At 53.2% G+C, this 23,586-nt stretch overlaps 1 protein-coding gene across 2 annotated transcripts in view; it reads left to right on the top strand.

The window, feature by feature from the left end:
• Window positions 1–324: 324 nt before the first annotated feature.
• SLC6A2 (solute carrier family 6 member 2) overlaps window positions 325–23,586 on the top strand; it is a 48,482-nt gene continuing 25,220 nt past the window's right edge. Inside the window, exons 1-4 of one of the 2 annotated variants that reach the window (XM_053209957.1) lie at window positions 325–1,308; window positions 1,724–2,048; window positions 14,610–14,741; window positions 16,656–16,893. In XM_053209957.1, the coding sequence (XP_053065932.1) occupies window positions 538–1,308; window positions 1,724–2,048; window positions 14,610–14,741; window positions 16,656–16,893 (1,466 nt within the window). In that variant the 5' untranslated portion in view covers window positions 325–537. The remainder of the gene's footprint in view (window positions 1,309–1,723; window positions 2,049–14,609; window positions 14,742–16,655; window positions 16,894–23,586) is intronic. The other variant, XM_027044469.2, reaches the window with a different exon arrangement.

Below are 23,586 nucleotides of genomic sequence, written 5' to 3'. Positions count from 1 at the left end.
CTGACCAATCTGGGTCGTGATGGACTCTTTACACACTGGACTGTTAGCTCCTTGATGGCAGGAACTAGCTCCATTAACCAGCACTGATCAGGCATGTAGCAGGTGATCGTTGGAAGAATGGATCAATTAACCAATGGACAAACAAGGGAATGCATCCGTGAATACCAGGTCCATTTACTTGCTTAAACGTCGCCTTCTCAGATTCCCTGACCCAACAGCCTCCCCACCCTCCCCGCACACAGCACTGCGCATCCTCTACCATGCTGTTTTTCCCTGTGCAAATATCACCTCACATACCATAGAATGTGTGCATTTATTTTGCTTCTTGATTCCCCTGTCTCTCCCTGGCAGAATATCCACGCCCCCCGGGCAGGGATTTTTGAGTTAAGTTGTGCAGGCCTAGAACAGTGCCTGGCACATAGCAGGCACAGATAGGAACAAATGAGTTAGGGGTAAATGAATGCGTGCAGAAATGAATGAAGCCTGATAGAACGAGGGTCAGAACTGCAAATCTGGGCTAGCCTGCCCTTAACAGAGATGCAGGAGCAAGGGTTGGGGCGTGACCTTTCAACCCCGAGCCGGCCAACTGGCCGGCCATCGTGTTTGCCTGTTTGCCGACGGCGGCAATGCGCTGAACAGAACATTCCCACTTGGTTGACGGAGAAACTCTGGCAGGGTAAGTTTAAATGGCCTGCGGCGGATGACAGAGGTGGTGCTGACTCGGGTCGTTTGCTCTCCCGGCCCCCTCTCAGACGCGACTCTGCCCCCAGTTCTGGGCGTCTCGCTCTCTTCCCGCGGTGGGAAGTCAGAGCCCGGTGGCCCCCGGGAGCTGCGTCTGGCGCGCCGGTGCGTGCTGGAAAGGGAGTGGGCACCCGGGTCCCCGAGTCGCCCCCCGAACCCGCGCCGCGCCCCCGCCCCTGCCCGGCCCCGGCCACGCTGTCAGTCTCCATTAGCGCTAACAGGCTCCAGACGGAGCGGGCCCGGCGCGGGCTTAATGCAATCGGCGCGTTACCTGGGGCGCAGGCTACATTACCAGCCCGGCCCCCGCCCGGCGCGGCCAGAAGCAGCCAGCGCGCGCCCCGCCGGCCGCCCCGCGCCTCCCGCGCTCCTCGGGCCGCGCCCGAGCGCCACGCGGCGGAGCCCAGCCCCGGCCGGCGCCCCACAGCCCGTCGCGGCCAGGCGGGGCACCCGGGACCGCGGCGCTGCCGGACACGTGAGTGCGCCCTGCGCGCCGCCCGGCCGAGGTGTGCCGGAGACCCCGGCTGCGTGCGCAGAGCGAGAGCGGTAGCGACTTTGAAGTGCGGAGGGGTAAGTGTCGGGAGGCTCCTGGGGCTGCCGGAGGTGGCACAGACCCCGAGCTGGGGGACAGGGGGCAGCCAACGGCACGGGCAGGGTCACCGCCCTGGGAAACCTCCGCCTCCGCGTGTCCCAACCCAGCCATTTGGGGGCGAGAGGGAGCGGGCGAATGGGGGAAGCGCTGTGGGGTCCGGGACCAGACCCACAGGGCCGGCAGGGTTGGTCTCCAACTCTAAGTTCCGTCTCAGTTCCGCGCCACTACCGCTGTTTCCAAATTTTATCAACAGACGCGCGCGGGTCTGGGGGAACCCCGCGTCCGCTCGGTGCGCGCGCTGGCCGCTCTATCCCCGCGCTCCCGGGAGGTCTCGGGAGGCGCATGGAGGGCGGGATGGCCTAGTGACCACATCTTTTCCTTTTATCCAAGCAGAGCCTCGGCGCGCTCCCAGTACGGCTGACGTTCCCCTCGCCAACCGCACCCATGCTTCTGGCGCGGATGAAGCCGCAGGTGCAGCCCGAGAACGGCGGGGCGGACCCGGGGCCGGAGCAGCCGGTGCAAGGGCGCAAAGCCGCGGAGCTGTTGGTGGTGAAAGAGCGCAACGGCGTCCAGTGTCTCCTGGCGTCCCGCGATGGCGACGAGCAGCCCCGGGAGACCTGGGGCAAGAAGATCGACTTCCTGCTGTCAGTGATCGGCTTCGCGGTGGACCTGGCCAACGTGTGGCGCTTCCCCTACCTCTGCTACAAGAATGGTGGCGGTGAGCCCCCTGATGGGCTGGGGTTTGGACTTGGGAGGCTACCTGACCGCAGCAGTGGCCAGGACCGGGGCCGGGATGGAGGAGCTGGGATGCGCGGGAGAAGAGGAAGCACGCGAGCGAGTCTGGAGCGCAGAAGGGTCTGGACGGGGCTCACGGAAACAGAATTGGAATCCTCAGTGGAAAAGGGAAGTGGAGGCTTGCCCCTGGACAGTGATAGGTGCATGAGGAATGTAGGTGATCTTTTGATGGCTCGCAAGAAGATTTGGAAAGCTCTGGAAGGGGTGCCAGAAGTGCACAGGATGTGACAGCCAGGCACACAGTGATCCTAACTCCAGCGCTTTGAGTCTTGGGGCAGGGACCTCCGGGCCAGAAGGGGAGAGAGGATGTGGGTTCCCTGAAGGCACTTGGGAGGCCTTGCACTCTTGGGGACAGAGACTCTGGAACTGAGAAGCTAATGTCAGAGAGCTCCACTGTCATGTTGGTGCTTGTTTTGATGGAGGGGCCGGAGTGCACAGTCTAGGTAGGAATGGATCATTAGGGACCAAGAACTGGCCCGATGCTTGAGGCAGGTGAAGCCTTTGCCCCCTGCTGCCGCCTGGGGTCCTTGGCTCCGATGCAGGGTGGAGTAGGAGAGGGGCCTGGAGAAAACTCCAGTGGAAGTAGCGAGGCTCTCTCCCCTTTCCCGTGCAGGGTGGCACGATACCCACTTGCCTGGGATGCAAGTCTAGAGACCAACTATAGCCCAACCAAATGGCAGAGCCCTGGAAGAAGCAGCCTGGGGGGACAGGACACAAGGTCCTAAGACCCTAGCTCCTTCTTGAGGGCCTTTGCTCGTGGGTGCCTAAACCACACCAGTCCTGCGCTCATTTGCTAGAGTACAGGGGTGCCCTGCAGAGAGCCTGGAAAAATGACGGGAAGGAAGAAGTTGGCACACGGGGGCTCAGCTCTGGAAACTTCTCTCTGTTCCCTGGGCCAGCCCGCCTGGCAGTAACTGTAGCTCAGGACTCCAGGGGCTCAGAGGGAGGCAGGGCAGATGTTTCCTTACCTGGAACCAGGTAAAGGGAAAGCTTGTGATCTGCCCCATAGGGTCTGGGACCCAGCTGTTTGCTTCAGTGTTTGCTCTGGACACTTGCTTTGGTGGAGAAATGGGAAACGTGACCCAGAGGTGACACTCTTCCGTGTTCGGCTGCTGTGGCCTCTCAAGAGTCTCTGGTCAGGTTTAAGAATTCTGGCCCTTTGGACCCAGGAAGGGAGGAAATGCAGATTGCATGTATTTTTAGCAGGTGGGGAGGTGATGAATGGAAGACAGACTGAGAGACCCTGAGATGTGCCATCCAGCATGACCTCAGTGACCATCTGAGACGGTGTGTCCCCAGATAGCAGGAGCCTCTATCAATAATCAGCAATATTTACAAGTTCCTCCCTGATGTGAGGCACAGTGCTGGGCTCTGCAGGGGTCACCTAGATAGATTCATCACCACACCTGCCTGCCAGGAGCTTCAGTCACCTGAAGTGTCATATGCCATCCCCACGCCACTGCCACTGTTATAAGCGTTGGGTGAAACTCCAAGGATCCCGGATGGCCAGCCGCACACATCAGCTAGATGGATATTCTGGGGCCCCGCTGACACCGTGTGCTCACTTGGTCATTGCCACCAATTGTGACCACCTGCTGCCTGCAAGGTGATATACCAGGGGCTCAGGGCACAAACATAGCCAATTTGTCACAGGTTCCAATTTGTAGGTAAACTTGGCCAGAAGCTCCCTCTCTTGGGTCTGCTAGCCCTGTATATCACCCACCTGCGTTGTTCGGTCATTTATTGCTTTGTGTGTCTGTCACCCACACAGACTGGGGCACATTGAGGGCATAGACTGTCACTTCTTCCTCCATTTCTAATGCCCAAAGTAAAGACTAGATCCTAGGAATGCGATAGAAGGTACCCAACAAACTTCTGTTGAGTGAATAAATGAATGAAAATGGTCCAAGTCCTCAGAGACCTAATGCCTATCCAGAAACACTAACTAACCCAGAGAGGCAGTATGCGCTGGGAGGGGTGGGGCCAGCAGTCTAGAAGTTAGGGGCCTTGGTGGTGGAGTCCTGGGTTCCAACTTCTGGCAGTGTGATTTGGGGCAGCCTCTGAAGCCTCAGTGTCCTCATCTGTCAAATGGAAAGAATGGCTTTCAGCTCCGAAGGTAAGGACGTGATGATGTGATAATGCCGGTGGAGAGCCAGGCAGAGAGCATGGCCTTAGTAAAGGTAGCTGCTGCTTTTCCTTAACAACATTTTGATGACGTGTGACATGGGTGGGAGAGGTGACAGGCGCTCTAAAGGCCCGAAGAGGGGCTGCTTGGGAAAGATTCGGAGGTGGACTGTGCTTGGAGCACCGCCCCAAGGAAGGGAAGGGAGGTGCATGGACAAGCCTTGAGAAGAAGATAGGAGGCATTTTATTCGAGAATGCACGTGCGATCATCGCAGAGACTAGGAGTGCGGGCTGGCGGGAGGGCAAGCCATCAGCGATAAGGGCGGAGAGACAAGTTGGGGCCCGGCCCCGGAGACCTTGAATGCCAGGCTAAGGGGTGGAGAAGTTGTCCCAGTGGATTTCCATTTCTGGCTGGGGTGGCCATGAATGACACAGGGGAGCGAGGCAGCCTCCCATTTCCTTCGCAGACTCGAAGGCAGATCCTTTTCTCCTCACCCCTCTGGGGGGAGCTCATCTGGCCCCTTCTGAGCTTGATCTCTGCGGAGACCCCCTGGCTGCTCCTTGGGGATCAATTCTTAAATGTAATTCTAACGTCAGCCCCTGAGATGGGCAAGCAGGTTGGCAAGCAGCCAAAAGACCGAAGTTTGAATCCCAGCTCTGTTTCTGTGGGCACAGCCCAGCCCGTCTCTACGCCCGAGTTCCCCACTACAGCTGGAGGTGAGTGTAGGTGACCCCCAAGATCTGTCCCTCTCCAATGACCTGGCTCGGCTCTGCACTTAAGCCTGGACTCACCCGCCCTGTTTATTTCATGGCCTGTGTTCTCCTCTGGTGCCAGTTTTACCAAAGTAACCTCCGCGCCTGGCTGCTCACGCTGGCCCATACTGGAGGGTGTTTTGAAACGGTAAAAGTGCCAGGAGTTTAGGCCCCCGGCCAGTACTTTCTGAGTTAATTCCTGGGAAAGATGAGCCTGCCTGAACATCTTCCCATAGGCCAGCTGCTGGGACACAGAAATACGGGAAGCTGCCGATGGGGAATGCCTTGAAATTTCCAGGGTTCGGAACCTTCTCAAACGGAGCGCCGGGCCGTGGGGCTATTTTCAGGGTGCTAGATACTCCCCCTGCACCGGTGGTGGTCTTGGGCCTGGCCGCGCTGACGTCCGGGGAGGCGTAGGCAGATCGACCGGGTCCCCATGTCTGCCTCCCTGCCAGGGAAGGGGTCCGGCAACGGCCGCTTCAGTTTGAGACAAGTCCTGTGCCGTCAGGCACATGGTCTCTAGGTTCAGACAGACCCACGTTTGCATCTGAGCCTGGCACTTCCTGGAAATGTAGTCTTGGACTCCTCCTCTCTGGGCCTCAGTTTTCTTGTGCAGAGAAGCGGAAAGAGTATACTTTCTCATCAGCAGGGTGATGACGTGTGCAACATAGTGGGGGTTCAATAAATGGACCCGCGCCTATTATTGTTATCATTGGGTGATTTTTAACTGCAGGCTAGACCCAGTGGCGTCCTGGTTTCGGAGGGAGCAGAACTAATTCTAAGGAAGAACTGAGGAAGGGGAATAAGGCTGGAAATTAGGCACATCTGGGTCACGGGAAAGCAAGAGGCAAGACCTAGGGTTTGTTCCAGGTCCTGGCAGTCCAGCCTCGCCCCACTGCACTTTCCTCACCTGGAAAAGGGGGATTAACAGTCCCGCACCAGGTCCCGTGAGATGTGGTTCTGGTCCCGGATAGGGTTCTCCTCCTTTCCCGAGTAAGCTGAGCATCTCAGGTATGCACAGCCCGTGGGGGGCAACCCTCTCGGCCAAAATATCTGGGCTTCTGGAGGCTGGGTGTGAAGCGTGGCTGGTACAGAGGTCAGAGGTTTGCAGACTCAATGCCCTCACCTCTGGCCTGGCTGTAGGAGGCCGTCTACACCCTGAGCTTGCCAAGCCTGACCCTGACACTGACGGTTCGGCTCAGGTACACATGAGCCGGCCAGCTGGCGTGGCCCTCCACTGAGGAGTTTGCAGGAATGAGGTGCTCATCGGGGGCTAGAGCTGAGACTTTAATCCGGGGTCATCAGCAGGAGGGGGCTCATTGCTCTGAGCTGGCCGTAAAAGATCTAGAGAAGCTGTTTCCAACAAGATGGGATTTCGTGGGGATAAATGCTACACCCTGTCCTGTGGTCCCAGACCCAGCTGCCTAACTAAGGATTAGGTCACCATGCAAGTAGAGGAAGGCCCTGGGGATTTCATTAGCTGCATCCTCCCTGTGACTCCCTTCTGGGAACCATTTATTTAACCAGGAAACATTTCCGATGTGCTCATCATATGCCAGGAACGTGGAGATGAGCAAAAGGCAATCCCCATCTTGAGAGAGCTCTTAGTCTATTGTAAACATCCTAAAAGCTAACGTCATTTGGGGTTCTGTGATTGGAAGTATTATATCCCAGATGAGGGGGATGAGGTTCTACTGATCTTTGCGAGTTGTGTTGCCTTCCAAAATACAGTTCTGAGCATCCCAAACGCCCTCTTATTTGTTCATTTTAAAGAGACCAGAATGGAGATAGGAAACCAGAACCTTCAAGGAGCTATATGGAAAGCCCCAGAATTCTTAATAAATATCAGGTCAGACCCTGCAAAGTTGACAGCAGAGAGAGAATCGCCCCATGCAGAGGGGAGCCCCAATGCTAGTCTCCCTGCTTTTAACCCCCTTTGCCCTCCTTAAGGGAGCAGGGGTGTTAATCCGTCAGGAAGTGGGCGTTTCTCCTTGCTGGGGATGTTCCCTGGTCTCAGATCGAAGGCCCAGAGGTCAGCGGGAAGCCCCTAAAGTGACCGTGCTGCTCCTTTTGTGTGGAACTTCCTCCCGGAGCAGCAGGCATTTCTGCAGAGGTGTGCGCCCGTGCTCCTGGCCAGTCTCAGTAAAAGTCGGGAGGACTCAAGAGCTGTGAGGCTCCACTTGGGCTGAGGTTAAAGGGATCCTGGGGCCAGTGGGCAGGGGCAGATGAGTCTCGGGGAGGAGGAAACATGAGTGGTCACCGCATGGTTCCAATATCCTACCCTGGGCAGAGTCTGTGTTGACAAACATGAATGATCTGGGCTTCGTTTATCGTAAGAAGTGGAGTGTTTCTCTAAAGAAATGGCCGTGTGAAGCCAGCTGTTTAACTGGCAGAGACTTGGGGGTGGGGGTGGCGGGTGGCCCTATGCCCGACACCCAGTGTGCACAGCATTGCTTTGGACAAGACTGATCTGTTCCGTTCTCCATGGTGCGAAGGACAAAAAGAAGGTGGAAAGTGAAGGCTGCGGGGGAGGGATTTGGGGAAGGCGAAAAAGCAGTGCCGGCCAGAGGGAGAGGTCGGCTGCCAGGTTCAGCAGAGCCTCAGCTGGCCGTGGGCACCTCTGAAAGGGGGACGGCCACAGGGGGAGTAACCGGCCTCACTCGGGATAGGGACGTGAAGGGTCCGGGGGACTGCCTCCAAGTCCTCCTGTGCTGGTGAGCCTCCATCAGGCATTCGGCGCTGTGCTCCGTGCAGGACCCGGCAACCGTCCCCTGCACAGGCACTTGTCAACTTGGCGATTTCCAGTTTACAAAGTTGCACTGTGCGCGCTCTGCGGTGTGACGGTGGGATGTGATTCCCGTTTACAGAGCACCCGCTAAGCGCCAGGTACTTACTTCTCCATCGTCTCCAATTATCACAGCAAACCAGAGATGCACTGGCCAATTCTCCGGCTCTCCAGACCCCAGCGGGGTGTCCTACAATTCAGTCCTGACACTGGCGACCGGGAGTTGGCAGACCCCTCAGGTTAAGGACTCAGGCCCGCAAGACTGCCCCCACTTCAGATGCCACCCATGGGTCTCAAGCTGTCACCTGTGCTTCTGACCACCTGGCTATAACTCAGGGGTTTCCATGATCCTCTCTTCAGGTCAGTAATGTGCCACAGCAGCTCATAGAACTCAGGGAAGCACTAACTTACATTTTCCAGTTTGTTATAAAGGGTATGGTAAAGGATACCAATGAGGAGGTGTGTGGGGCAAGTCCTGGACGAGTCTTGAGTGCGGGAGCTTCTGTCCTCATGGAGTTGGGCTGTGCCACCCTCCTGGCGTGTGCTGATGTTCACCAGCCTGGAGGTTTTCCAGGTTCCGTAGTTCAGAGATTTTTATGGAAGCTTCATCACCCAGGCGTAATCGATATTAGCTTTATTTAAACTTTTTTTTTTTCAACGTTTATTTATTTTTGGGACAGAGAGAGACAGAGCATGAACGGGGGAGGGGCAGAGAGAGAGGGAGACACAGAATCGGAAACAGGCTCCAAGCTCTGAGCCGTCAGCCCAGAGCCTGACGCGGGGCTCGAACTCACGGACCGCGAGATCGTGACCTGGCTGAAGTCGGATGCTTAACCGACTGCGCCACCCAGGCGCCCCAATATTAGCTTTATTTATCTCCAGCCCTTCTTTCTTTCCTGGAGGTTGGAACCTGGGGCTGAAAGTTCCAAGCTTCTAATCAGGGCTTGGCTCTTCTGGTGACCAGCCCCCGTCCAGGAGCTCACCGAGAATGTCTCATTAGAATGACAGATACTCGTATCACCCAGAAAATTCCAAGGGACTTAGGAGCCCTGTGTAAGACATTCCTATCACCCCCACTCAGAAAATTACAAGGGTTTGGGGCACCTGGGTTGCTCAGTCGGTTGGGCATGTGACTCGTGATTTGGGCTCAGATCATGGTCTCACACTTGGTGAGATGGAGCCCAGTGTGGGGCTGTGCGCTGACAGAGGCATGGAGCCTGCGTGGGATTTTCTCTCTGCTCCTCCCCTGTTCATGTGTTCGTGTTCTCTCTCCCTCTCTGTCTGTCTCTGTCTCTCTCTCTCTCTCTCTCTCTCAGAATAAATGAATACACATTAAAAGAGAAGAAGACAATTACAAGGGGTTTTTAAGAGCTCTGTCTCAGAAACCCAGAGCAGAGACCAAATATAGTAAAACCTTGGATGCCGAGTTAACTTGTTTTTCGAGTGTTTCCGCAAGACGAGGCAAACATTTCTAAAAAATTTTAACTTGATAAAGGAATGATGTCTTGCAATACGAGTAGTACGTGATGTTGAATGTCACATGATCACAACGGAGCCAATGATTCGGAGCCAGTGGTTCTTCTCTCTCCCTCTCTCTCTCTCTCTCACTGCGGGATTATAGGTAATCGTCTCCTAGGCTCAGGTGCTCCGTCTCAGGCCGCGGTGTTTGGCAGAAATCAGTGATTTTTCAGAACGTTGGAAGGTGCCCATGACTGGCAGTCATGTATTTTTGTCCCTTCAAAGCACCAATGGACAGTCCTTTGCTTTTCTATACAAGAGTAAGCCTAGGAATGCTTGGCTTCCTTCTAGGTCATTGGATAAGCTCCTTGTTAAAGTTGTGCGAAAAGAAAGAGATTCCATTGAGCCGATAGACAGCAGTGATTCTGTTAGGGATAGTGAAAGTCGTCCTACACAGTAACCCTCCTCTCTCTCGTCTCCCTTACACCAGCCACGAAGGTTTTCCAAGGTAAGCGCAGGTTAATTTGTTTATTTTTCTTTATGTTTTGAATTTTCTTTCTTATTTTGCGTCCTATTACCATACTGTAATCATTTTTATATGAATATTTTGGGGCTGTGGAATGAATCATCTGAGTTTCCCTTATTTCTTATGGGGAGATTCGCGTTGATATACAAGTGCTTTGGATTTGGACACATGTTTCTGGAATGAATTATGCTTGCAAACCAAGGTTTTACTGTATCCGTATTCCATACTGTGTCACAGGGGGTCTTCCCCAGGCCCTGTGCTTTAGACAGCCCTGCTTTGCCCTCTTTCCCTTCTCACCGAGGCCTGCCCACCGAGAACACTGCCCCCCTCCCCCCACCCCCGCCACCACTCCAGATACCGGTTCCCAGTCATTCCCTGTGCAAACGCCCCAACCTCCTTCTGGGTCTGAACGGGCCTCTCGCTTCATTCCTTCTGTAATGTGCACAGGCCGCAGGCCCCAGGGGAGGCCAGAGGCCTGTGGCCTGCAGGGGTGTGGACAGAGCTTAGACATGTATGTGCAAAGAGTCCATACATACGTGCAAAAGGCCTTGCGTGTCTCTGGACAGAGCTGAGGTGCCCCCCCCCCCTTTGCCGCCCCATTGTGGCACAGGGCTCTCAGAGGCGAGGGCTCCAAAACGGAACCTTATGATAGAACCGTTATGAACGTGCACTTGTCGAGGCACGAAGATAGAGCATGTTTGATTTAAAAGGTGCAGCCTGATTGGTCCTGTGGAAAACCATGGCCATGTGCGGTGTCCAATGCCAGGACCACCCTTGCCCCCCGGCCTCACCCGCATGCCTGCCGCGAGCAGCACCGGCTCTCATGCAGGTGTCACCCTCTCTTGCACCCTTATGTCTCCTATGCCTTCAGGGTGTTCAGGGCGAGGGCACAAATCTGGCTACTCTCGGCATTGACCGAGGTTTTCTTGCAACTCTGGCGAAAGCCGCAGCCGCTGCCCATCCACAGCTGAGCCACGGGCGCCGAGGGAACAGTCCCATGAGTCTTCACTTCTTAATATATCAGGCCGTGGCCAGAAGGCACAGTTGGAGGAATCTGGCCCTCAGCGGACTGGGAAGTGGGTTCTCTGAGGGACCCAGCTCTCCTTCCTGCAGCCCTTCCCTGGTCACACTCTCTCCAGCTCACCCCAGATTCCCAGTGGGCCTCCGCCCTTCTGCCTCCTGCTGAGGGCCCTGCAGACATTCCCTCCCCTTTCCTGAGCTCCTCTCATTTGCCCTCCTCATCTGCCCCAGCACATCCCACTCGGAACTTGGTGCCCCTGGGCTTCACTTCCTGAGGGCTTGGCATTTGTACAGAAGATTCCAGAACCCCTCTCTGACCAGTGCGGTGCCTCTTTAATGGTGAGGTGGCAGGCAGTGTGCCCTGGGCTAGCGGTGATGGGACGGACGCTTTCCTTACTAAATTCATCCGAAGGCCATTTGTCAGAGTCTCTTTTACGGCCCACAGGTCTTTCCTCGGGTGTTCGTGTGTGTCACTGTGCAGAAGGGTCACAGGTGTGCACGGGTGTGCATCTGTGTGCATGCATTTGTGCGAAGACTGCCAGGAGCTGAGAGCCTCAGGAGATATGCTCTGTGGGTGCTTCTCCAGGTCTGTACACCAGGACCTGCGTAACCAGAGCATTCCAGAATCAAGACAGGATTGTGGGCTGTGGCGTCTGAGGTTCTCAGCTCTCAGACCCTGTGCAAGGCCGGTTTGCAGCTGGTACTGTCACACGTGAAGATGTAGCAGGGCCTTGGGGATGTGGTGGTTATGGGCCTTGCAGGGCAGTAGCTTCTGGAAAGTTTGCAATCCAGCCTCAGTTTCCCAGGAGCTGCTGCGGGGCTGTTTCTAAGTGAGGCCTCCTCGGCTGACCTCAGGCATCCCTGAAACCCCTTTCTGGTTCTCCAGCCCTGCCCCAGCTTCCTCCAGATCTTTCTGCAAGGGGGCTTGGACCAGCCAGCTGGTCAGTGTCTTCTTTCGGAATAAGGCACTGGCCCCTGGGCAGCTTTCTGGTTTTTATTCACACTCAGCTGCTCCATCATTCTGGAGTGTTCTTGGGCTGTTTCCTCCTGAAGCAGTGGCTGGGCTCACATCACAGGCGCTCACAGAGAAGAGCCTCGGGCTTGTGCAGACCTGTCATCCTCCCTCCTAATCTCCTCTGCTGGCACTCCCAGCCGAGCACAAGAGGAGACGAATGTCCAACTGGGCAATTTACCTACCTGTTGTAAACCTGTTGTAAACCTCCGGCCACCCGGAGGTTTGGAGTGGGGGACATTGGCCCGAGTGAGACGCCTGGTTAGTTGGCTGACGTTGCTCTTTCCCTTCGCTGTGGAAAAGAACGCCAGTGCCAACATCTGAGCCGTGAGCCCCGCTCTTTCCTTCCCTGCCGTCCCCCGGGCCACCGACCTCAGTCTTCAGACCTATTCAACAGTCAGATGCGTCTGTTTCCCCTACTCTCTGGCTCCCGTCTCCCGAGGGCAGTAGCAAGGCGGTGGGAGACAGAGTGGGGCTCAAAGGGATGTCCAGATTATTCTAGTCTGGACAAGCAACTTAACCTTTCTTAGCCTCAGTTTCCTCATCTGTTGAGTGGAAATAGCGGTAATTATGTCTCAGGGATGATTTCAAATGAAGAATTACATAAAAGCTCAGTGTGTGGCTCGTCATATAACAGATGTTCACCAATGTCACCATCACCACCACCAACTACCTCTGTCACATTACCAGTGTCACTTCCATCACCACCACCATTACTGCCAGCACCGTGGACAGACGAGAGCTCAGGTACCAGGTCGGCCCTCTCTGCATGTGGGAGAGGGAGAAGGACAAGGTGGAGTCTGAAAGCAAGAAATGAGGAGGGGACGAGAGAGGGTCCCACGTGGGCATTCGAAGAAGTCCAGCAGGGAGCAGGGGATGGGGTATTGGACCAGTATATATGACCAACTGACAAGATGGCTAAGCTGGCCCCAGATCCCCAGTTCCAGGACAACCTCCCCTCTGAGACCCTGTTCAGCCTCATGTCCCTCACTGAAGCTGGAATATTCTGGCATCTACAAATTATGTTGGGAATGGCTCTGGAGCTCTGGAGGCAGGCAGACCTAGGGCCAAACCCCAGATCCATCACTTACTGGCTGGGTGACCTTGGTCAAGTCACTGGATTTCTCCAAGCCTCAGTTTCCCCCTCCGAGAAATGGGCATAGCAGTTGCTACCTCAGACTTAAGGTCGATGGGATCATGGATGTCCAGGGCCCAGTGCCTACATGATACGTAGGAGGGACTCACTTCCTGCTAGTGTCTTTCCTGTGCCCACAGTGCTGGTCCTTCTCTTGCTTCGGAAGGGACTGGATCCCAGAGCACTGGGGCCGACACTTCACGCTTTGTCCTTAAGATCCCTGGGCTTCCCGAGGAGCAGCCCTGGGAAGAAAGTGGGGGCTCAGTCTAAGTGAGACTGGGTGAGTTTGAACCTGGGGTGCCGCGTGACTTTGGCATAATTCTCCGCTAGCTTGGAGCCTCAGTTTCCACGTCTGGAAAATGGAGATAGCAATCATCGCTGCATCTTAGGGTCACTGTAAAGGTCGAATGAGACCTTGCATGGAAAGCACCTGGAACACAGCACAGGATGTTATATTCCTCCTGCTACTGTCATTAAATATTTCCCGGCTTCTGCACTTTCCTGGTGTGGGCGGGCCAGAGAGTGTTTGGTTTCCAAGGTTACTGCATCTCCGCCAAAGGCCAGAGGCGGGGACGAGTGTGGATCTGGCCTGGCCACCTCCAGCTGCGTCAGGAAAAGGAGCTGGCATTTTGCTTTGGTCACGCTGGCAGCCTGGGCTGACATGGCACGTATCCCAGTGAGTCACCTAACGGCGTCAGAGCCCGGTAAGCTCGCCCCAGGCTGCCGGACACGCTGAGCATCCTCTCTGAGACTCACACACGTCTCATCCCAGCAGGAATTCTCTTGGGGATGAGTTGCTGCCCATGGCCAGGGGCTCTCACTGGTTTCTGTGATGCTCTGGGTGGGTTTCTTCCCTGGTCAGATGCTCGCTCTAGGGATTATTTGCCTTCAGTCGCCTGTAGCAGGAGGAGCCTAATGCGTTCGAAGACCTGAATGTGAATCCTGCTTCTGTCCCTTACCAGTAGCAAGAACAGGCCTGATTCAACTCCCTTCTCTGCCCTCAGTTTCCCCTGGAGGTGGGGGACATAATGACCCTGTCTGATCATGTCTCTGAGCAGCTGTGAAACTAATAATCCAGTGAGATTGTGTTTGGGAAAGCCCCATGTGACCTGAAAATGAGGCAAATATAAGCAAAGTTAGAAACTCAATCGTGTGCGGCTTTGGGCACTGTCTCTCCCTCACTGATGTCAATTTTCTGACCTTTAAAAGGAGGGTTTGGGGCAACTGGCATTCCCCAGAGTGGTGATCCATGAAAGAAAAGGTTCTGCATTTAAATGAATTTGGTTAAGACTATACCTCTAAGCGTCTTCATGGTGCTTCATAGTGTGTGCCTATGTGTATCCAAGGCCAGAAGAATCCTGCCGGGAACAAGCTCGTTCAGCTTTGATTAACCCAGATTTTACTGATTTGACCACACAACCTCATTATCCTAGTGATGGTTTTTCCTGGTCCCACAACAATTACTGTTACTGTTACTGTTACGATTATTTGTCTTGAGTGCTCTGTGTTAAATCTATTTCCCTACCACAAAACACCCCTTGGGAAGTGGCCGGGGAGCAGATAAATGAGGACGCTTAGGCTCTGGTAGATATTGATCCAAGCAGGTGCAGGGGGCAGATGCAAGACTGGCCAGGGGTCCAGGGAGTCACGCTCTGCCTCTGTGTCCTCCAGGTGCCTTTCTGATCCCGTACACCCTGTTCCTTATCATTGCTGGGATGCCCCTGTTCTACATGGAGTTGGCTCTGGGCCAGTACAACCGAGAAGGGGCAGCCACAGTGTGGAAGATCTGCCCATTTTTCAAAGGTAAAGGATGGGTGCAGGGGAGTCAAGCAGTGTCCAAAAGATTTCCTTGGTGCCCCTGGAGAAACTGCTCCAAAGGTGGGATCCAAGGGGTAGACCAGCTCTCTTGTGGGATTCGTAGATATTGGCAAGGTCAAAAGCATCCACCATTGCAAGCTACACGGAGAGCCCTTGGTGTGTCAAGGCCAGCTTAGCCTAGAACGTCTGGGAGCCTGGGTACCAGTCCAGCCTCCGCTGCTGACTGACCAGAGGGTGTCTGTTTCCTGTATGGGAAATATTTACAGAAGTGCTAAACACATATGCCTCTACTCTCCCCTCTTGCTCCCATGGCAGACATGATAAATAGATCGTAGGCCTTTCTGGGCTCAGCTAGGAAATTGTCTCACAGTCCTGAATACAGCAGCCACGACTAATCGATCACATCTGGGACAGGTGATGAAGCCTGCTTGCATTTGGGACTTGGAGCACATCTGGGCAAAATAGCCATAGCAACTGCCATTTCTTGGCCGCCATATGTCTACGAGAAGGGTATGGAATCAGAATTTGTGTCTCCCAAGCACTGCTTAGTGAACTGGGCCCAGGTGGCACTGAGGGCCAATATGATTCTTATGAGCCTCTTCTTAGCTGGCACCTATCTCCCGACTGCCTTCTATGTACTCAGTCGTGTAGTAGACACAGGCTGGTAAGAGACTTATAAGACATATGTATTAGTTAGGATTTTTTTAGTTTAACTTCCAGAAATCCCACTCAAAGTGGCTTTAATGTAAAAAGAATTTTTGGCTTATGATATGGTTCAGTCCAAGAGTTTCTGCTAGCTTCGGGTACAGCTTGATCCAGGTCCTTGAACAGTATTATCTGGAATCTCTCTCCACCTCTCTCTGTCTGAAGTCGGTGTTAGCATCTGTCTCAGGCATATTCTTCTCAGGTGCTAGCAAAACCGGCCATTAACAACAAGATTAAATCCTACCAAGTTTACCAGTGACAGAATAAATCGAAAACACCTTTTTATCATCAGTAAAGATCCCAGAGAAGACTCTCATTGGCTTAACTTGAGTCGTATGTTTACCTATCAACCAATTCCTATGGCTGTGGGGAAGCAGAACTCTGGTTGGCCAGGCCTGAGTCGTGTGTCTACAGCCAGATCAAGGAAGTGAGGGATTAGCCTCACCCAAACCTCACATGCTAAGAACACTTAAGGCTACTCCCTTAATCAATATTGCACAGGCCAAAAAAAAAAAAAAAAAATGTCTACTGTAGGCAAAAGCCCTAGAACTGGCTAGACCACGAAGAGCTTCCAGCGTATTCAGGAAGATGAGATTGGCCCACGCATGGAGCAGATGGTTGAAAGGAGGGCCCAGAGAACACCCAGGACTGAAGTGCTAATCAGGGACTGCTTGTTTGGGGTTTCCCAGAAGCACATCCTGAGACAAGGATTTGTGGAGGGAGTTATTTGGGGAGTCGATTCTAGGAAAGACTGTGAGGGACAGAGGGAGGGTGTCAGCCAATAAAAGGTGTGTCAATCAAGCCTGTTCCACCATGGAGCAGGGGCCCATCCCACTGGGAGAGACTGTTAGCATGCCTCACGCTTACTCGGCCCAGGGGGTGAGGGGTCTGGGATACTCACCCTCTGGTGCCTCCATACTCTCTGGTACATACGCTCTGGCTGCTCCCTGGGGACATTAGGGTCCTGACACTTCTGGCCCGCCTGAGGAGTGGGCAAGAGAGGCAAGAGAGAGCACTCAGGCGAAGGGGTCGTGGGCTCCCAGGGCATGGAGGTGAGGCTCTGACAACCTGCTGCAGAGAAGGAGGGGCATAGGGGTTGGGTCGTGCCATAGTTGGAGCTGGCTCCCCGAGAGAGGTGGCTCTGGGGCTGGGCCCGGGGAAGCCCACGCCTGATCCCTCTCTGCCCCCACCCAGGAGTTGGCTACGCTGTGATCCTCATCGCCATCTACGTTGGCTTCTACTACAACGTCATCATCGCCTGGTCTCTCTACTACCTCTTCTCCTCCTTCACCCTCAAGCTGCCTTGGACCGACTGCGGCCATGCCTGGAACAGCCCCAACTGCACCGACCCCAAGCTCCTCAACAGCTCTGTGCTGGGCAACCACACCAAGTACTCCAAGTACAAGTTCACGCCGGCAGCAGAGTTTTACGAGTAAGTCATCGACCCCTTGTCCTATTCACTCGGGCGCACCGAGACCTGTACGGGGCAGGACCTGGGCCGACCACTAAGGAAAACCACCCCGGTCGGCATTTGTAGGGGGCACTGAGAAGCCACCACAGGCCTGACCCTGGGCTGGGAACCGAGGATACAGCCCTGGCCAGGGCAGTGGAGGACACTGTGTTCCAGCCCGGGAGAGTGGGGGTGCAGGGAAATACCCTAGTAAACATGTAAGGAAGCAAGAACGTTTCTCTAGAGAGTCGATGTGCCCTTCAGGAAATAAAACACATTTTAGGGAGTGTAGGTGCTCTTAAAGAACGAAAACCAGGTATATGGGGGGAAAGGACCATTAGCTTGGGTGGCCAGGGAGGGCTTGTCTGAGGAGGTGACATGAACACTGATGAAGCCAGCCAAGGGAACATCTAGGGGCTCAGCCAGCAGCTGATGATGGAACTGGAGCTTGAACCCAAATGGAACTGGTCCTGAAGCTGCCATGTGGCCCACCTGCGCCGCTGTCCCTCTGGGGCTTCCAGGTTGAAGGTTGTCGGTGAAATTCAGAAAGCGAGAAGCAGGCCAGCTATGTGCGGCTCGGGGGAAGTATGTGGACCATGTGTGCCTGAGAGGCACTGACTGGTGGTAGAAGACAGAATATCTTTTTTAAAAAGACACGTTTTATGTTGAAATCATTGTAGATACAGAAAAGTTGGGTAAGTAACATGTAGAGCTCTTGTACACCCTGCATTCAGTTTCGTCTGTCGACACCTTATATAACCCTAGTGCAATGATTGAAATCTGAAAATTAGCGTTCCTATACTGTTAACTAACCTGCTAAAGGCCTTCTGTCGAATTCGTCAGTTTTCCCACTAATGTTCTTTTCTGGTCCAGGATCCAGCCCAGAGTGCCACGTGGCATTTAGCTGTCCCTCCCCCTTAGTCCCCAGTCTGTGAGAGTTCTCTGGTCTTTCCTTGAGTGTCATGACCTTGACACTTTTGAAGAGTACTGGTCAGTTATTCTGTGAATTAGGCCTCAGTGTGGGTTGGTTTGCTATTTTCTCCCGATTAAACTGAGGCTAGGCATTTTTGATAAGAATACCATAGAGATGATGCTGTGTCCTTCTCAATGCATCATATCAGGACGGACACAATGCCTCTTATTACTGGGGATGGTAACCTTGATCACTTGGCTAAGACGGTACCTGCCAGCTTCCTTCTGTGTGGAGAGACCATTATTCCCTTTGTAATTAACAAGTGTCTTCTGGGGGAACCTCTCGAGGTTATGTAAATATCTTGTTTCTCATCATCCTTACCCCAAATCCTCAGCATCCTTCAATGATGCTTGCCAGCAAAGATTATTATCATAGCGTTTGCTAATTGTGATTCTCCGTTCCCATCATTCCCTCTAGATTAATTGATTGGGATTCTTTTGTAAGGAAGAGTTGTCCCTTTCCCCCTATTTATGCCTTCATTCTATCATTTACTGATGCATTTTTTATTGAGATATAATTGACGTATAACTTCATACTAGTTTCACGTGCACAATGATTTGACACATGTATATATTGCAAAATGATTCCTACAATAAGTTTAGTTAGCATTCATCACTACCCACAGTTACAAATTTTTTTTTTCCTTGTGATGAGAACTTTCAAGATCTGCCCTCTTAGCAACTTTCAAATATACAGTAGTATTGTTAACTGGACCCACCACGCTGTACATTACATCCCCATGATTTCTTTATTTTATAGCTTCTGGAAGTTTGTACCTTTTTACCACCTTCACCCAGTTTGACCATTCCCGCCCCCTGCCTCTGGCAACTACCAGTTTGTTTTCTTTATCTTTGTAAAAAATGTTTTAGTTTCCACGTATAAGTGGGATCCTATGGTATTTGTCTTTCTCTGTCTGACTTATTTCGCTTTGCATAACGCCCTCCAGGGCTGTCCATGTCGTCACAAATGGAAGGATATCCATTTTTTTCACGTGAACATTTTATGTATATAGATAAATTTTATATTTTATATACACTTACATAAATTTTTTGTAAGTATAAAATATTGTATATTACATATATATTTTGTATTGTGTGTATATATATATGCCTAATACATATATACGTATCTACACAATACATATATACAATACACCATAGTTTGTATGTGTGTGTGTGTACGTGTGTGTGTATACGTATGTGTATATCACACTTTGTCTCTCTGTACACACACACACACACACACACACACACTCCATCATTTTTATACATTCATACATCCATGGATATCTTGTTTCCATGTCTTGGCTATTATAAATAATGCTGTGAACACAGGGGTGCAGACATCTTTTTGAGTTAGTGTTTCCACTTCCTCCGGATCAATACCCAGCCGTGAAATTGCTGGATCAGCTAGCAGTTCTATTCGTAACTCTCTGAGGAGCCTCCATACTCTTTCCCACAGCGGCTGCACCCGTTTGCATTCCCGCCAACGGTGCACGAGGGTTCCCTTTCTCCACATCCTCACCAGCTCTTGTTACCTCTTGTTTTTTTTTGATGGTGGTCATTCTAACAGGTGTGAGGTTCTGATATCTCATGGTGGCTTTGATTTGCATCTCCTCCGTCATTCATTGACATCTGTACGGGCTCGCGGAGAGTTGTTTTATTCTGTGGTTTTCATCCAGAACCGTCAGTATTTATTTGTGGTTCCCCTGTCATCCTCAACTCCATCCTTTGTGTCTTGAGGTCAACTTGGTTTTGGTCACCTAATGTGAAAATGTTTGCACGTCGGGCTCTTCAGAATGCAGCTTGTGTTGTCTTTTTCCCTCGGGCGGGGACAAGCCCCGTTTTAGCAATCGAGACACAAGTGTTCATAGATAAGCAGGAAGTCCTGTTACAAGCTGTGGGGTGGGACAGGGAAATCTCACCGGGACCTCACTCGTGAGGCGTACGGGGTCTGGAGTAGGCTGTGACAAGCTGCTCTGTAAAAACCAGATAGCAAATATTTGAGGCCTTGAGGACCATATATGTCTCTCGCATATTCTGCTTTGTTTCATTTTATCCTTTCCAAAGAGAAAGACCATTCTTAGCTCACAGGCTGGACTTGGCTTGGGGGCCACGGCTCGCCAACTCCTGGTCTAGAGCAGTGCTGCCCTGGGGTGATAGGAATGTTCTCTATCTGTGCAGCTCAAGAGGGGAACACATGTGGCCAGTGGAGCCATTGAAACATGGCCAGTGTGACTGAAGAGTTAAATTTTATTTAATCTTCATCAATTTACCTTTAAAGAGCCACATGTGGCCCGTGGCTACCACATTGGATAGCTCTGGTCCAGAGGATGAGAAAAGACAGATTCATAAAAGACAAAACGCGAGGACCAGCTTCCTTCAGTGCTATGGATTCTCTACACCAAGGCCCTGGGGATGCATCCTGATTGTCTGGAGACTGGTCTTATCCTAGGCCAGTTTCCATCCCTTCCATCTCAGGGCAGTAGGGCCAAAGAGATACAGTTTGGTTAAAAGTGGCCTCTGGAGAGCCTTGTGCCTCCTGGGGCTTGGGAAATTAGGCGCTCAGGGCCTAGGAGCTGCCCTCAATGAGCCAGTGCCTAGAACTTGCCGGTCCCTGACCTGCATGTCCCCTCCACCATCTGTGTTTCCTGTGGGTTTCCAGCAGGCATGTGCGAAATGACATAGGTGTGGGACTTGGAGGGGAGAGGGTCCAAAGTTGTCATCAAATGCAGATTGAAGCACATCTGAAACCCCTCGAGGACTGAGGCGTTGCCGTTGCTTAAAGCAAACATCCGTTTACATTAACAGTGTTATCCCTGTCTCCCTCCCCATCACGCACGTGTGTCCAGCTTTCTGCTGACTTCTTTGCATGTGTTATTTCAATTTAAGCCTCACCCCAACCCCACGAGGTTTCTGTAACTACCCCCCGCCTCCCCAAGTGCACGCACAAGGAGGCTGTGAATATAAGCACTGCCCCAGGGCCCCAGTGCCCCACGGCCAGTACTGCACAGAGCCAAGATTTGGGCCCAAGCAGCTTGTGCTTATAGGACAATGGGCCCAGGCAGCTTGTGCTATAGGCCGTGAGTGAACACCTGCCTCTGCTTTGCCCCTGGGACCCTCCCTCTCCCCACCCCAGCCCCTGCCTCGCCAGGCAGTGACATTCAGAGCCTGCAGTCCTAACCTCTGGGTCGTATTGGATTTGAGCCATTATAAATGGCCATGACTACTCAGAAACATTGCCACAGTCACAGCTAACATTTGTCCGGCCTAGATTATGTCCCAGTCACTATGCACAGTGCCTTTTCACCCTAACCACCGTGGCCAGTCTAGAACTATCATCGTGTCACGAACGAGGAAACAGGGGCAAGCAGGAAACGACTTGTCCAGGGTCATGTAGTTTAGAAGTGACATTTGAAACGGGTTTGAACCCAGGAAGTCTGGGTGGAAAAGCCAGGCTCCCAGCCCAGCGATTCAGAACCACCCAGAAACATACAGATGCCTGGACCCTGCACCCAGAGACGCCGATTTCATCGGTCTGGGTGCAGCCAGAACATGGGGGGTTTTATTGACAGTTCCTCTGGTGATTCTACTATGACAGCCACTGTCTTGACCACTGTGCTCTTTGGTCTCAGACAGAGCAAGATTTTTCCCGCTTCAGGCTGACATCCCAACAGTGTCCTGTTGTGGGAAATCTAGGGCCGCCTTCACTTTTATTTATTTATTTTTTTAATTTTTTTATGTTTTATTTATTTTTGTGAGAGAGACAGAGCGTGAGCAGGGGAGGGGCAGAGAGAGAGAGAGAGAGAGGGAGACACAGAATCCGAAGCAGGCTCCAGGCTCCGAGCTGTCTGCACAGAGCCCGACGCGGGGCTCAAACTCGTGAACCACGAGATCATGACCTGGGCCAAAATCAGACGCCCAACCGCCTGAGCCACCCAGGCGCCCCTCCTTCACTCTGCTTCTGAGGAGCGGGGCCTCAGAAAACCCCAGAACCTTTGGGGAGCTTGCGGATGGAAGTTTTAGGCCTCCTGACTTTATGAGTGTGGTTTTGGACCAGAAGGCGGCAAAGGAGCCGGGACAGAGGGTGCTGCCGATACGTTTAATTGCTTCCAAGCTCCCCCCTTCATCATCTTGTGCTAGAGGAAAAAACCATGACTTTTCTTTCTGCTCTGGGCAACCCTTGTCCTTGTAAATTAAAACGGAAAACAATAGCGTTGGTCGTCTCTAGTCTAGTCATTATTTGGTTCCTCTTCTGACGTCCTAACGGCCAGCAGGTCTGCCCCGGCAGGAGAGAGAGAGGCCAGTTGGGTCTTGAGACCCGGGTCACTTCAGTTACAGCCTTAAACTCCCTCCGGGCTCAGATGTGAGCAGAATGTGGTGGACAAAGACACCGGTCTTCCGTGCGGGACCTGGGGACTTGGGGCACGCGGCGGGGAGCGGCATCTGGGGCATATTTCAGCAGCCCTGTGCTCCGCAGGGCTCGCCGCCTCCCCCACCCCCCACAAGCCTCACAGCACCATGAGCTGGGCACCCCGGATCTCTTTCCACCCAAGACCCGTTTAGTTTTCGGAGGTGGCGGGGTTGGAAATGACTCCTCTCTCGCAGATAAGAAGGTGGCGGGTCGGGTTTTCGGCAAGTGGCAGGGCTGGGATCCGAAGCCAGGTCGTCTGGATCAGGGCTCTCACCCCACACCCAGGCTTCTCCGGTCTTCCTCCTCCCGCCCGACAGTCTTGGGGCCGTGTGCCGGGGCCCCGAGTTCAGGCGTCTCTGCAGGTAGACGGCAGCCCATTTCGCACACCTCTTTCTCACCCTGAGCTTGCTGTCGTGTGCTTTGCAGTCCGTAAGTCATGAACTGCAAGTGGATTTTTTTTTTTAATTTTTTTTAATGTTTATTTATTTTGGGGACAGAGAGAGACAGAGCATGAACGGGGGAGGGGCAGAGAGAGAGGGAGACACAGAATCGGAAGCAGGCTCCAGGCTCTGAGCCATCAGCCCAGAGCCCGACGCGGGGCTCGAACCCACGGACCGCGAGATCGTGACCTGAGCTGAAGTCGGACGCTCAACCGACTGAGCCACCCAGGCGCCCCAACAAGTGGATTTTTCTTAATGGCGCATGGCCCTGGTATCTAGATGTTTCTGCTTTAAGAGAGTCACCCCCATCTCAGTCTGGGGAGCCAGCAAGTAGGACCCCCGGTGCCAGCCCTGAGGAAGGCCAGGTCGTTTCTTCTCTTTCCTCAGAGCCCGCTGGCCAGTGTCGTTGCCATCTTGTACTCATTTAGGCTGATGGATTGGAAAAACCATCCAAGGGAGCAAAACCACTATTCTCCCCAGGCTCTGGGCCTGAAGCCAGACAACCCGCAGCTAAAAGAAACCCTGACGCTCTCTGGAACTTTCCAAAGGGCACCCTTGGTGAACATGCTCCGGAGACAGAAAACTTCTACCCCCTGCCTGTTCCTGGTGGGACAGAGAAGCTCCTTCCTCCCCAGCACCAACCCTCTGTGCTCAAATGTCAAGTAAGAAACTGAGCCCGTTTGGCCCGCGGACTTTGGAAAGCCTGGACCAGATACTTCACGATGATTCATGTTCATTAAACTGCTGGAAGAGTCCAACAAACCCAAGTTACTTGTACTAAACCCCTGAGGCTCGGGGCCTGCTGGGGAGAGGCTGGGGTCACATTTCTTTTCCTGGGAATCAGCTCAG

The sequence above is a fragment of the Acinonyx jubatus genome, chromosome E2, assembly GCF_027475565.1.
Source record: "Acinonyx jubatus isolate Ajub_Pintada_27869175 chromosome E2, VMU_Ajub_asm_v1.0, whole genome shotgun sequence".
Classification (NCBI taxonomy): domain Eukaryota; kingdom Metazoa; phylum Chordata; class Mammalia; order Carnivora; family Felidae; genus Acinonyx; species Acinonyx jubatus.
Note: the sequence above shows the minus strand (reverse complement) of the source record. Positions and strands in the feature narration are given on the sequence as shown.